Source organism: Myripristis murdjan, chromosome 11 (assembly GCF_902150065.1).
Source record: "Myripristis murdjan chromosome 11, fMyrMur1.1, whole genome shotgun sequence".
Lineage (NCBI taxonomy): Eukaryota > Metazoa > Chordata > Actinopteri > Holocentriformes > Holocentridae > Myripristis > Myripristis murdjan.
Genome location: NC_043990.1, coordinates 19,141,218 through 19,155,871, shown reverse-complemented (window position 1 = coordinate 19,155,871; position 14,654 = coordinate 19,141,218). Strand labels below are relative to the sequence as shown.

The 14,654-nt window shown below is 41.8% G+C and overlaps 1 protein-coding gene across 2 annotated transcripts in view; it reads right to left on the bottom strand.

Annotated features, from left to right (window-relative positions):
* The window catches only part of gabbr2 (gamma-aminobutyric acid (GABA) B receptor, 2), a 194,593-nt gene that overhangs the window by 79,521 nt on the left and 100,418 nt on the right, over positions 1 to 14,654 (bottom strand). For both annotated transcript variants that reach the window (XM_030064382.1, XM_030064383.1), the window contains exon 4: positions 2,518 to 2,619. In XM_030064382.1, coding sequence (XP_029920242.1) covers positions 2,518 to 2,619 — 102 coding nt within the window. The remainder of the gene's footprint in view (positions 1 to 2,517; positions 2,620 to 14,654) is intronic.

Here is a 14,654-nt window from a genome sequence, read left to right as displayed (position 1 = left end):
GTCTGTGTATTCCAGCCAGGGTCTGCAGTGCTAGGGCCCATGCAGCAGCTCAGTGCTATTTGGGGATTAGGACCAGCAGAGGTGCTCCATCAGTTTGAAGGGAGAGTCAGGAAAACAGTGCAGTCCACAGCAGCAGCAGCAGCCAGACTGATGATATTATCAATAACAGGCCATCCGAAATGGACAGGCTAGTAATGATAACGTCAGTGCAAGTCATTTGTCTTGGACTGATCCTCCATGTCTATAGAACAGTTGCTGGAATAGTGGTTCTGAGATAAAATGGGGGTTAGAAGTCAGTAAAATGAATATTCATGTAACAGTATTTGGTTTTACACCGAGGATTTGTGTCTTAATTATTGTCAGCATGGGAATGTGTGTGTGTGCGTGTGTGTGTGTGTGTGTGTGTGTGTGTGTGTGTGTGTGAGAGAGAGAGAGAGAGAGAGAGAGAGAGAAAAAAGAGCAAGTGCTTGTGTGAGCTTGCCTTTTTCCCCCCGTGTTTTCAAAATCTCTGGGAAGAAACGACGAACGCGGGACAGAGAACAAGAGATGGAGAGGAGAAGAGGGGGTAAAAAAAGGCAGAAAGAGATAGTGAAATGTAGAACAGCAGTGACAACTTGAGCGCCGTAGTCCCTATCTGATCACACGAGGCTGTTTCAGCACCCTGCAGCAGCGATGCGTGTCTCCTTGTCACAACTCGCAACTCCAATGGTACCGACGTGAGCGCTCTATTTGCGGATCACACAGTGGCGGCTACACCCCTCCACCCACCCCCGACCCCACATCACGCCCACACCCGCATGCACACACACACACACACACACGCGCGCACGTAAAAAACAACATAAACACGTGTGTATCAGACGAAAACAAAAATCAGCCCTCAAGCTCTCTGTCACCCACAACCTCCTCATATGACGTGGCTGCTGACGAGACAGGAACCAGGTGTTACGAGATGGGCCATTAAGGTATCAGAGCTGCCCCCCCCCCACCCCATCACACCCCGCCCACCCGCACCCCGCCTCCACCCCACCCCCACCCATACCATCCAAACCTTCCGAAAAGCTTTCAAGGCGACACTGTGATTTGCATATTTAGAGCTGATCAAGGAAGGATGGTGTCAGCTTAAAATGTCAGCCCTGAACACACGGAGTTACACATATATTTTTAGAAAACGACGGCTTATCTCTCTGTTCCTCTCCTTCTCCCTCCCTCTTTCTCGTCATCTCTCCTTTGCATCTATCTCGGCTACGTGCTCCGTCTTGCGCCTGTCGTATCGGCGCTTCATATATCAGGCCTCTCCTGATTTTCTTGCTCCGTCATCCCACCAGCCTCGTTTCATGTCCTCGTTTCCCCGCGCTTTACTTCTTGCGGCGCTGAGGTTTTCAGCGGCGTGCGAGCCATATGTTTTTGTGTCTGTTTTATGAATTAAACATTGTTTCCATTGTCTTACCCGTGTGCATTGTTTGAGATGTGTTTGAAATAAGCAGACACTATTTTACCTGACATAAAGTGGTTAGAATAAAGAACGTCAAAAATGAAGATATATTTCTTCAAGCCCTTCATTTACATCAGGTTTCATCACCATTTGTATATTCTGATAATTCAGAGATTAAGAGGTATAACCTGTAGGGTGGTTTAGAGTCTATCATTTTTCTCCTTTACTTCATTTTTTTACAACAGGAATACATTAAAATTTGTATAGCTTACACCTAGATTTTATGTTGCTGTTTTTTTCCCTGTACAAACAAAGTATGATCATCCAGGAAACATTTTAGAGTTATATGTGCATGTGTAATGGTATAGGCCTTTTGCTGTATAGTCTCATCTCATCTAGATGATCAGATTAAAGGTGAAGAGTAAAAGAGGAGAAGGAGAGGAGAGGAGGTTGCGAAGAGCTGAACCAGAGCTGACAGAGTTGTCTAAGACTATAATCAGCCAGTGCAGTTCAAATCAACACAGGGTTCATGGGCTTGAGCGAGAAAGTGAAGGATCCTGTGTGTATCAGAGTGTGTTTGTATGTATGTATATGCCTGCAAATAGCCATCAAACGCCCATTAGACAGAGCAGGCCTTTAGGGGTCAATGTACAAGCTCCCCCAGCCATGACAGCATCCTCATTAGGGCTCCACTAGTCTCATCGAGAACTGCCCTGCTCTGCCCGGCCAAAGTGGAAAACAAGTCTCGGATAAACCATTCATTGCCTGGGATTCAATTTGGAGGAAATCAACTCATCCAATAACCTGCACAAATGCAACATTGAAAAACGTTTGCAGAAGTGACACAAAGATCAATAGAAGTCTGGACATTTGATACATTTGAGAACTATGTCAGCTGGGCTCACTGTAACAGGTGTAATCAGACTGATGTCAGGACATAGTCCATAGTCAAACAAGGATATCCTGTTAGCTCGTTTATTTTGTTCTTTTTCTGCAGTTACTCTAAAGATTGCAGAGCTCTCATTTTATGGTGTTTGGATAGTGTTCATAAAAGCTTAGTTAAAGAGGTATCAAACACTTACCTTGAGCTTCTTGACGTTGACACAGGGGTCGTTGGAGAAACTTTCTGTATCTGCAATCTGAATGTCCGCCTTCTCCAGCTCATTAGTCAGGTCATTCCTCACCTTAGGAGGGACGGAGAGAGAGAAAGAGAGACTTTGACGTTTGCTGTCCTCTAATAAAATGTCACTTCAAGGAAAATGTTTCAAAACAAATAAAATATAACCTCCTGCCACGCTACCACCTCAACACACTCATAAGCCTATACACACTCACAGCTGGAGCACCATACAGCTATACCTAATCAGGAGACACCTCTGATTAACCTCCTGCAGACATAACAGCCTTGCCAGCTGCACACAGTGTATAACAATTAAATACATATTAGAGGTCTGCACCCCGACCCGAGCCTGACGAGACCTGACGTCAGGCTCGAATCGGGCTCGGGTCAGACCTTGGTGCATTTTTGGCTAATTGCATTTAGGCTGTAGGGGCTGCAGGCTGTCCTTATGTAAGCTACTTTTCCTTGAATTCTGTTTTTTCTGTATGTGCTCAAGTGAACTCAGGTTCAGGTCAGGTTTGAACAACAAAATGACCGACCACTGTCAGGTAAAGGTCGGGCTCGGCTAGGAAATGGCAAGGGCTCAGGTCGGACATTATTTTAGGCCCGTGCAGGCCGAGCTCTAATACATATAGAACGATGCCCCTCCACCTCTTCCAGCAGACCAAACAGCCCCAACGTGACACCAGACCTTCTGAAATCCAACAATCCAGCCAATCACGTCTTCATTAAAATGTTTTTATTCACATCATTAGGTATAGAACCTGCAAGAAAATGAAGGCCTCTGGGTTGATTTTGATTGTGTCAACCAACTGTTTTTGGAGGGATTAAAAGGCCAAGTGTCTAATTCAACCTGCCCAAATACAAAATAGAGCAACATACACTTTGCCCTTACCCTCAAAGAGTAAAATGGCTCCCACATGTGCAACCTCACAGAAAATATAGCCCAATTTCCCACAATGAGCAGAGCAAAGGCAGCTGACATGTGTCTATATCCAATAAACACATCAACAGCACTCTCAAGTGTAACAAAAAAAAAAAGGTGAATTGAATTAACTGAGTCCAAACTGTTTGATTCATCTATGAAGATTTGCTGTTCTTTCAATATGCACTCACTATCACTGGTGCGATCCCATTCCTTATTGTCAATTAGTAACTCAGGAAATAAATTAACCTCATAGTGACAAAAATCTCCCTGTGGGTCCTGCTGTGCATCAGGACCGCCACATAAAGGCTAAAACTTCTGTGGTTAGCTCGATGAGGTTGGGTCAATGCAGGATGCTCATACAAATGTGGTCAGCAAAGTCCTTTAAAAATGAAATCATATATCAAATTGAAAGAATGAGACCAATGGTGGAAAAGAACAGAGAGAGAGAGAAAGAGAGAGAGAGAGAGAGAGAGAGAGAGAGAGAGAGAGAGAGAGAGAGAGAGAGAGAGAGAGAGATTAATAATCAAAGCAATATAAAGTACTCAGGAAGTGAGGATGGGAAGTAATGTTTGCAAAATTAGTCTAATTTGGTCTCTGCATTCCCATGAGCTGGTCCAATCTCCATGGATACATTCATTTTCTGCATTTTGTTTTCTTCCAATCAGGACATATTTCTGTGCTTTCTTTGCATAAGAACTTGCACACATGACATTTACTCTGTATCCATGTTACTTCAATAATGCACAAGCATGTTTACAGACCCGCTGTTTAAAGTGTGCATGTTACAATATATTTGGTATCACGGCAGTCTGTAGACCCGACAATACATTTAAATGTTTGCATGTCTTTATAATGTTGCATTTAGACATATTTCTGTTTACATAATAGCCAACTAGTCTTCACTACAAGAACCAATTCCAACCAATCACAACACAGTGTTCATGAAAATGTATTCTCCTTGGAAACTTAAGTGGGAGATTCCAATAAAAGCTGTGTTTATGTACAGTATCAGCAATGCCCCAGACCATATGGATTGGACGTAACACAGATGACACTGGCCGAACAAAACATTTTTAGACATGTACGGTCTATCTGTGATGAGGAAATGAGCTGACACAACACAGCTGCCTCGCATTAGCTGAGCTTTGTAGATTTCAGTGGCATCTCAGTAGCATCTCACTTGACAGACTACATATGCATATGTAGCATGTACGCTATTTCAGTCTCATAAATCCATATTTATAACATCTGTAAGTAACAACTTCAAGTAGAAGCTGTAAGTAAATCCACACTTGTATGTAATCCTTACTCTTTCCACACTTCCCACTCATATTCTAACTGAAGCTTCCCATCTTTTATTAAATTGTGAGAAAAAAAAAAAAAGAGTGACAAAGAGCCAAACAGGGTCACAAATCAAAGCATATTGGTTCTCTTGAACAAAATGAATTTTTCTGCAGGGTGAATTTAAGAGAAATTTCTCCTGGGAGATAGTGGACACATACTAGGATAAGATACTTGATATAAGAAATTCCTGACATCCACTGTGTATTTAGCACAGTGTGATGCCAAGCATACAAGAAAAATTATATGTTGCAAATTACCTCAAAGTGTCTTGACTACAAGCAGACGTGTGTGAACTGGAAATGTGTCTTGCTTGATGTACTGATGCAGTGAGAATGGTGGGCAATGGGAGAATAGAGGAGATACGTTGTAATGGAAAGTCTTGCTCTCTCCTTAACCCACACATACATGTGCCTTCTCTCTCTCTCTCTCTCACACACACACACACACACACACACACACACACACACACACACACACTCTGATTCATCCCCTTGGCTTCCAACCTACAAGTAAGACTACAATTTTAGAATGGCTACCACTGCTTACTTCATCTCCTCTCACCTTGGCCTAATTTAGTAATTTCCCCTGGCCATCAGGCAAACCAAACCCCCCCCACACACACATTTCCCCTACATTCCTCCCACTTTTCCAGCTCCCACCAAGAGCTTGGCAACACAGGCATGTTCAGACATAAGGTGTAGTTGGCTCAAATGTGCCCACCGAGATGTGGTGGAAGCCCCTGTGTGTGTGTGTGTGTGTGTGTGTGTGTGTGTGTGTGTGTGTGTGTGTGTGTCAGTCGTATCATATTGGTTACTGCCTTGGCAATAGATGGAAGGCACATGCACACTAAGAGGGGAGGCAAGTTATATTACACATGCATAATTATACATGCACAGATGCACTCATGCACGCACACACAAACACACACTACTACTTCAGAATAGCTGCAGTGAAGCAGCACGGGAAAGCAAATCAGACTGAGGGTATTTAGCTAGTAATAAACACAAGTGTGGTCCTAAAACCATACTTTGACTGCTACGACTACTGCTAGTCACTGCAACTATTTTGTGTAATCAGCTAAGAGATTGTTGTCATCCAAAAATCAATTAGTTCAGAGCACCCTAAATTAGTTTTCCTCATTATATTTCCGTATCTCTAAATGTCTCCTGTAATAATCACTTCCTCCACCATCTCACAGCCTGAGGGAAGCCCTAAATCACACACTTCCATACAATCAACAAACATCCCCCCAATGTAGTGCTTGCTGACCTGAAACAGCAGGCAGGCTGCAGTGGATCAATACTACCAGGTTTGCTCTTGAGAAACAATAGGCTGGGTGGTCGGGACAAGGAATGTCCTGTTGTGTTTAAGGTTGATCTAAAAGGCCTGGCTATTGCAACGCTAAAAGGAAACTACCTGGGAAGGGAAAGGTACAGCGGCTGGTTAGCTGGGTGTTTGAGGAGGTCTGCTGGAGTGTACACACAGGCGGATGGAATAACAACAACCAGCAAGCAGGCACACACACAGACAAACACCAAGACTAACACATGTAGCCTCTCTCCTCCAAGGAGAAAGCCCTTGTCACAAGAGGCTTTTTATTGGTTCAGTTTAGTGTTTCTTCCATTGAGTTGGAAAAGGACAAATCCATCTGTGTTCCCACAGAATGAGTGTGTGTGAAATACAGAGAGAGATGGACAGGAGGCGGTGGATAGATTGAGGGATGGAGGGAGGGAAAAAGCAGCAGCTTTGCTGCGTAACAGAAACATCCCCATTGTCTGGGGCAGCCTGGGAATCCCCAGCAGTAAATACAGATGAGAAATAATCCTGCTGCACTTCTGAGTGCGCGCACACACACACACACACACACACACACACACACACACACACACACACACACACGATGGACAAAATGACAGTGTCGAATGCATCGAGTTAAAAGTGTTTAATGCACCAGTGCTGACAGAGGACATTAACACAATATGATTCTATTTATATGCCAGGGTTTAACAAGCCCCAGCAAACACAGACAAAGACACACACACTCACAGAATTTACACATGGGTGCCCAGTGATACACAAATATTGTGTAAAAAAAAAACAAAAAAAAAAAAACATGCACACACACACACACACACATACACACACACACACACACACACACACACACACGCACACACACACACACAAACATACACAACAACAGACTAAATGAGGATGAATGAGCCTTCTCAGTGCGGCAGCAAGCTGAGGAAGCTGAAGATGCCCTGTGAATCTCTTGGGGTGTCGACAACAATGCAGCACCACGCCAGACACGCGCTGCATGCTGATGCTGGCTTCCTCTCCACTGACAACGGCATACAGCATGACATGGATTGAATCCTTTCTTAAAACCACACTTTATGTGTATATTTTCTACACAGACATCCTGTGAACAAAATATGTGTGTCCTGTCTATAAAGGGCACAGGGTCAAACATTTGCTCTGCTGAATTAAATGTACAGAATAAGGAATTTCAAATCTCAATGAGGGTAAATAATTCACAACTCATCATTCCTGCTTTGTATCTAGGGGACTTTCACACCTGCCTTGTTTAGTCCAACCAAATCAAACTAGTGCATTTACCCCCTTGGTGCTGTTCGTTAGGGCAGGTGTGAAACCAGCAACCGCACCCGGCTTTGGACCAAAACAACCGGACTGAGACCCTGTTGAGGAGATGGTCTCAGCACAATTACAAACAAACTCCCGAGAGGTTCATTTGAGGTGTGAACATGAACCGACCTGCATTCGACCCAACTACAGGGAGTACCACGCGTTTTGAACTGAAGCAGGTCCCACAACTCAGGTGTCCATTGGAGACTGGCAACTAGCAGTTAGCAACACAGAAATACAATGAAGCCGAGCTGACATGGAGCAAAAAGGAAATATACTGCTCTATAGCCCAAATGAGCACTGCAATAATAAGGAAATGCTAAGGCTGCTGCTGGTGCTCCATGCGCATATTTGATACTGTATTGGTCAAATATATTTGAACAATAACATGAGAGCAAAAAAAAAAAAAAAAAAAAAACATTCCCAAAGTAAACACTTCCTTTCTCTGCTTTTGAACTTGGTCATATGTGCCTGATCCTGAGCAGGCTGGCGGCTTCCACTTGTCTGTTGTTGATACGTTTTGGTTTGTTTGAACTTTTTGCCGTGTGAAATCAAACCGAACCAAATGAAAAATGCAACAAAGTATACATCATTCCACCGATCCTGCATATTTCTCTTTTTTTTAATATCCTAGGTGCCAAAAATGTATTTTTAGACAAACTGGTAATAGTTTAGACCCCTCTCTTCCTTAAAGTAAGATGAGAACAACGAGCACATTCTTTAACATTACTTAATAAGTCAGCACTTTTCTTATCTTGAAGCTGGTGGACTATACTGGGCTGAGCGTGGTTCTATTTTCTGCAGCAATCCATATTCTTTTATACCCCCTTCAGTCAGCTGTTGATAGACTAAAAGTTAGTGCATGTCACATCATATTTGTACTTACTTTAGTACCATCTTTTGACTTAAACATAGGTTCCACGTCAACATCCAGCATGTAATAACTAGGAATCTTGAATTTTTCTGAAAGCTACCTACAATACATCTGACTAGGAGGTAAATAACGTGGAAGTATCTAGTAAATGTAACTAAATCTGTAAGTGGTGAGACTTATATCATGCATGCTTCTTTAAAAACACAAACCATTTCTGCCTATCATAGAACTGAGTGTATTTTTGTTCAATTAACTGTGTAATGGTTTTGATATAGATATGTAGAATTGTAACTTTAGCTTATTTTCAACTGCCAATTGAAACATAAGAGTAACATCTTTCCAATTGGTACCTTTCCTCCAATATGACATGAACACAGCATAAGTTTGAGCATGATGAGTGATGCTCGATGATTCAGATGGTACACAAAATAAGTTTTTCTACACCTTAGTGTCAGTCTGACAAGTGCAGACAAAAAAAAAAAAAAAGAAAACAGTGCACATGATGTACACGCGCACGTTAAATAATTTAATGAGTGGAGGCAGCGGTTCAGTCACAGACCTTCATCAGGCGTGACTCAGATGGTGTCACAGTGATACTGTGAGACACAGACTGCTTGATGTTTAATCCCAAAACACTAACATCACTCCAGAGTGTGATGCCCCTTTTGCGGTGATGAGTGTGACTGTGTTTAAGTGCATGCATGTGTGTTCACCAGTGTCACACACATTCCCAACACATTAGCAGGTGTTGCTGATCAGTCCATCTTTCTCTCACAGCTTGGTGCACACATATCTGCACTTATGTAATGTAAGTATGTGTGTTAGTGTGTTTGTGCGTTTGCGTCATGCAGGTTGGGTTTTGTGAATGTGGTAATGCGGTAAGTCTGTGCACACATCTGTTTGCCAGGCTGTGCATTACATTACCATGCAAATCCCTGGGTTCAGACTACAACTGCAGTCATGCACTCATGCTAACTACCATGACAAATGGTTGTGCCTCATCCTGATGACAAGCTATTGGACAGCTTCCTCTCATGGCCTTACATGCACTACACAATGGCTATGGCATTACAATTTATTTGTTTTTCTCCATGCACACTTATGGACACTAGTGGATAAAATATAGTATTTACCACTATTTTAGCAGAAAACCATATTTTTACCACAAAGACAGCCCATGAACACTAAATTGGACCATGCACATGCACATATAACAGTTAATATATATATATATATATATATATATATTTTTTTTTTTTTTTTTTTTTTTTTTTATGTCAGTCAGGTTATTTTCAAAAAGCCCTTGACAAAATGAGCCCAGAATTACAGTGGTGCATGTGTATCTCTCCAGCTGTCTGCCCTATGTTTTTAATGCATGAGGAAATTAGAGTAATGGCCATTCACTGGCAAGCATACAGTAAGGTCTGTTAGATTTGTATTATATCAATGGTCATAGTGTAATGAAGCAGTTCGGCTCAGAGAGCTGCAGGCGGGGTACACAGTCCTAATCCTGTCCTCAGTCAAGTCTGTCATCTGACTGACTGATGATGGCTGCTGTGTCCCCGTGTGAGCACTGTTTGTCTGGCAATCTCAATAATGTTGATTGGAGAGCCCGTGTGTGTGTGTGTGTGTGTGTGTGTGTGTGTGTGTAAGACTGCCTATCTGTCTGTGTTTATGCATGTGATCGTGTGGGCAGACACCTCCACCCTAGCAATTACTCATCATTTCCCCATTCTCATCTCTTACTATAATACACCACAACCCCCCCAGTGTCCATCCACAAATGGCGTGTGTGCGTGTGTGTGTGTGTGTGTGTGTGTGTGTGTGTGTGTGTGTGTGTGTGTGTGAGAGAGAGAGAGAGAGAGAGTGTGTGTGCAGTATGTATGTCTTTGTGATTGTTCAAATGTACATGCAAGTTTTTTTGTGTGCTTCTAATGTGTTGATAAATAGAAGTGTCAAGTTGTCTTGTTTAGCTCACACGTTACGGTCCCAGGGGACATTTAGGCGCACGTGTGTGTGTGTGTGTGTGTGTGTGTGTGTGTGTGTGTGTGTGTGTGTGTGTCTGTATGTGTGTTTGTGTGTGCGTTCTATTGTCTGTGAATTTTTAACAAGCAGCATATAACATTAACATTGCATGCAGCCTCCCTGGGAAACAGTGCAGTGAGTCCTTTGCAGGGTAGATCAGTAGGAGAGACAGAAAGGCAGAGAGAAACATTTTTTTGTTTGTTTGTTTGTTTTTTTTGTTACACCTGTACATGCTGTGATTCTAGATATGAAAATGTACTGATCTCTTGTCCTCTGTGTGATGTCTGCATTGGTCATACAAATGCCTATTTGTCATGCCAATAAAGCACTTCTGAATTTGAATTTGAGGGAGAGAGAGAGAGAGAGAGAGAGAGAGAGAGAGAGAGAGAGAGAGAGAGAGAGAGAGAGAGAGAGAGAGAGAGATGCAAAGGTCTGCGTAGAAATGCATATAAATAGTAAATAAATAATAATCAGTTAATTGGATTCCTCTTTGTGGCTAATCAATTAATTCTTTCTTTTAAAAACAGAATTGTTTAAAAAGTGACATAAGGTGAGGGTGTACTGAGCTGACATTCACATTTCTTAATTTGCATTTTTAGAAATTATAACAAAGAAGTTCTTCATCTCTAAATCACTATGCCTTACTCAAGTCAAACTACCCTCTGTGGTTTGCCAGTCAACACTAGGTATTAGATATGAGGGAAAAAACAACAACAACAATCCTTTTTGATTGCATTTATATCTAATCAACATTTGCTCCTTGAACACAGTCAGCCTTAAGCACTAAGCCTGAGCAGCTCCTGATTACAAGACTGAACAAGTGCTAAAGATTTGCATTCAGACTTTGTTCTGGCCACAAGCTGCTGCTGCCCTGGCTCCAAGTCGGACTAGAAAGAATTTATTTAGGAAGTGACCCATGACTTAGCAAGATCATGAGGGAATTCATAACAAACACAACTGACATAGACCTAAACAGGATAACAGTTTATCATTATAAAGCTGTTAGCACCCCTGGAACAAACTGCCTGGCCCTGGTGTCCTCATCACCCCAAACGACCCGACTGAAACTGACTTTATTGCTGCTACAACTAAAAATTTTCACCAGTGACAGCTTCAGATGGTGCTGGACTGGCACTCGCAGAATAGTCTTAAAAATCACGATTTTTCTTCACCTATCTAACACTTTCACTCAGAATGCTGATGCTGATGCTGACATAATGCTTCTAAAATATTTACAGATACTAGAGCTAATGATGCTCTACCATCCTCCCTATCAAAATGTTTCCTCTTGAGCTTGCACTTCAAACTGCTGTGAAAAAAAAAAAAAAAACAGGTGCACTTTGCACAGTGCATGTCAGTTTAGGACACGCTACCAGCCAATCATACTTTGAGAGTTTTAGCCACACAAATTTGACATTTACAATAGATCCAATAGACAACAAAGCTGCAAGCCCACTCTCTATGGCTGAACTATTGTGTCTGTTTTCAGTTAACATGGCAACGACACAAAGCAGAATGCCACAGTGTTGCTGTGTGGACAGCACATGCATACAAGTGTTGCTGAGTGAATAATATTGTTTTTCTGAGGCACTAAATTCATTCAGAAAAAAAGGTTTATGACTCTGTTGCTTACAATTTGACACAGTCCCAAAATGTGGAAAGCAAATGACAATACAAACGACAGCACACTAGAGATATATGCAGCTCCTCATTCAAAAAGAGAGGGCTCTTGTCTTGTTGGTCACAATTCTACTGCCTGGAGGCATTTCAAAGATTTTTCAAAGGTTTTTAGAGACTTTTATAACTCTAACTATCTCTCCTGTTGCATGCATCGTACATTCTCCAAATACAAGCAACAGTGGAAACAAAAATTAATTAGACCAAACATGAACATTCCTCACTAATTTATTAATGCCAGCTTTACAGAATAATTGTGTTAGCTCTAAATGTAATGCATACACACCCATGTATAGATAGGCTACTTTATGCTGTATGTGTAGACAGCACGCTAATACAGAAATGCTGCCGCCTGCATAAGCACAGGTCTAGATTATTTTTTCTGCTCAGCTCAGTTGTATCCAAAGACCATTTACTGCTTCACATCTCATGAGCCATTTGTCTTGCTGCACACCGTCGTAATTTCACAATGCCGTGAAAACCAGCGTGCTCTGAACTTGACAGAGGATTGCAACAATCACCAAGTATGGAAGCGATGCTTGCATATTTGTAAATCAGGATTAGAGGCCAATCTTGTGGCAGGTTGATTGAATCGGGCCGTCCGTCTTTCTCCCGTCCTAAGCCCCTTGGCGCTTTCAGGAGGGGAGAGATAAAGGGATTTGGGCTCTCGGAGATTTGCAACAGCAAGACTTCTTAACCCCCCTCCCCAAAACCCCTCCCTTCCCCACTTCACACCGCTGAGCAGATTGTTTTCAACCAGGAAACTGCTCACCAGTCACCACTGATACATTCCTCAAATTCCTCTTTTCAATACTCCGATATGGCTTTTTTTTGGGGGGGAAAAAAAAAAAAAAAGAGTATTCCCATGTTGGTGACATGATACAGTGTGAGTGCCATGTGTTTAAATTGTTATCCAGAGGCACAGGAAACCTGTATGTTCAGTGAATGGAGTTTATATTCAATTCTCCTGCAAGAGGAAATGCGTTTGTCGACCCATCTATTTTGTCGTTCCATAGTTTTAACTTGTAATATCCTCTTGCAATGGTTTTGTGAGCTTATCATCTCTTTTCTTCTCTTTGTGGAAAAAAGCTGCTAGCCACGTAACACCTGTTCCTCTGTGTAATGGAGAGCAAATTGCTGCTTAAGATTGAGAATGCAATTGTGTAGTGTGCTGTTGCGGAAGGAAATCAAACATACCACAATTTTTGATCTAACAATCTCCCAGCTTTAAGATGAAATTCCGTGCCGGAGAAGTCATGAACGAGTGAGCCGTGTGTGCAGAGTAAACACAGATAATGTCTCTCATCTTGCCACAAACGACTTTTCCTAACACTAGAAACGTGGGTTTCTAGTGTGGGTGGGTTTCTAGTGTTTGTGAAATCAAGAGAGATGTAAAGCTTCATGCCAGATGGAGTGTAGTAAATAAATTATTTAACAAAAACATCATATAACAGCCCTAATTCCTGTTAACAAAAGCTGCACTTTCATATCTACTCACATCAGGAGGAAAAGTGTCTAGGGGCTCAATGTCATTCGTTTCAGCAAGTTTATTGTTTTTATTCATGAAGCACAGTGTGAGCGGTATGATTTACCCATGGTTTTAATTTAAAAAAAAGTTAATCTCAAAATTTCCTTAAAATCAAACACTGAGCTTCAAGTGGGCAAGATTATCAGGGAGCTCTGGTGATTTAAGAACATTATTTCAGTCAACTACTGTTGAAGGGGTTGAATTGAATTGCTTTCAGTCTGAACTGCTTGATTGCCACCCCCTAAAATCATGCAGGCATTAAGGCATTATCTGAATGGTAGGGCTGATAAAAATCTGTCAATCATTGTCTAGTATCGACACGGTATCGCTCACAGTCTCCCTGTGTCCAAGTTTGGTCTTTACAATAAATGTAGCATCAGGAATAAGTTTGTATCATATTAGGTAACACATGGGGAATGTACATAAATGTGATCTTCCAACAGTTTTAAAGGGAAAATCCACTGTTAAGCAGAATGGGTTTTTTTTAAATATTACTGACACTTTAGAACACAGCAACAGCAATGGGGGTGATTTTTATAGGAATATATGGGCACATTTTTCTAGTCGACACAGTGAGCAACACAAAGAACTAAAGTTACATTTGAAGTTCAGGCTAACAACCTATTGCGCTCAAAGTAAATCTCCAGTTCATTGTCAGTAGCAGCTCCAGGTGTTGCCTCTTGAGGGATAAACAGTTCCTGGCTTTGAAAGAGAGTTTTCATGTGTTTAAAAGTGTTAGCTGAACAAAATATTTAACTCATGCATTGACAGTGCAGCTGCAAGAAACTAATCATATTCCTGGCATATGGATGTACCATGCACCAGCCTGTAGAGCCAGTTCATGCCTTTTTGTATGAGTGCACTCTGGTCATCTTCTGCAAGGCACTGAAGGCCAGTCAAAGTGTGCACTAAAGCTGTGCATATTTTTTTTACATTACCTTGGCAATATTTTGCATGGTAGGAACAATAGCTATCTAGTTAATATTATTTAGAGAGGCTAAAATCTTGGGACTTTTCTAGGGGATGATGCAAACTCCTCCAGAAATGTACCAATATGGATTCATTTAAAAAGAT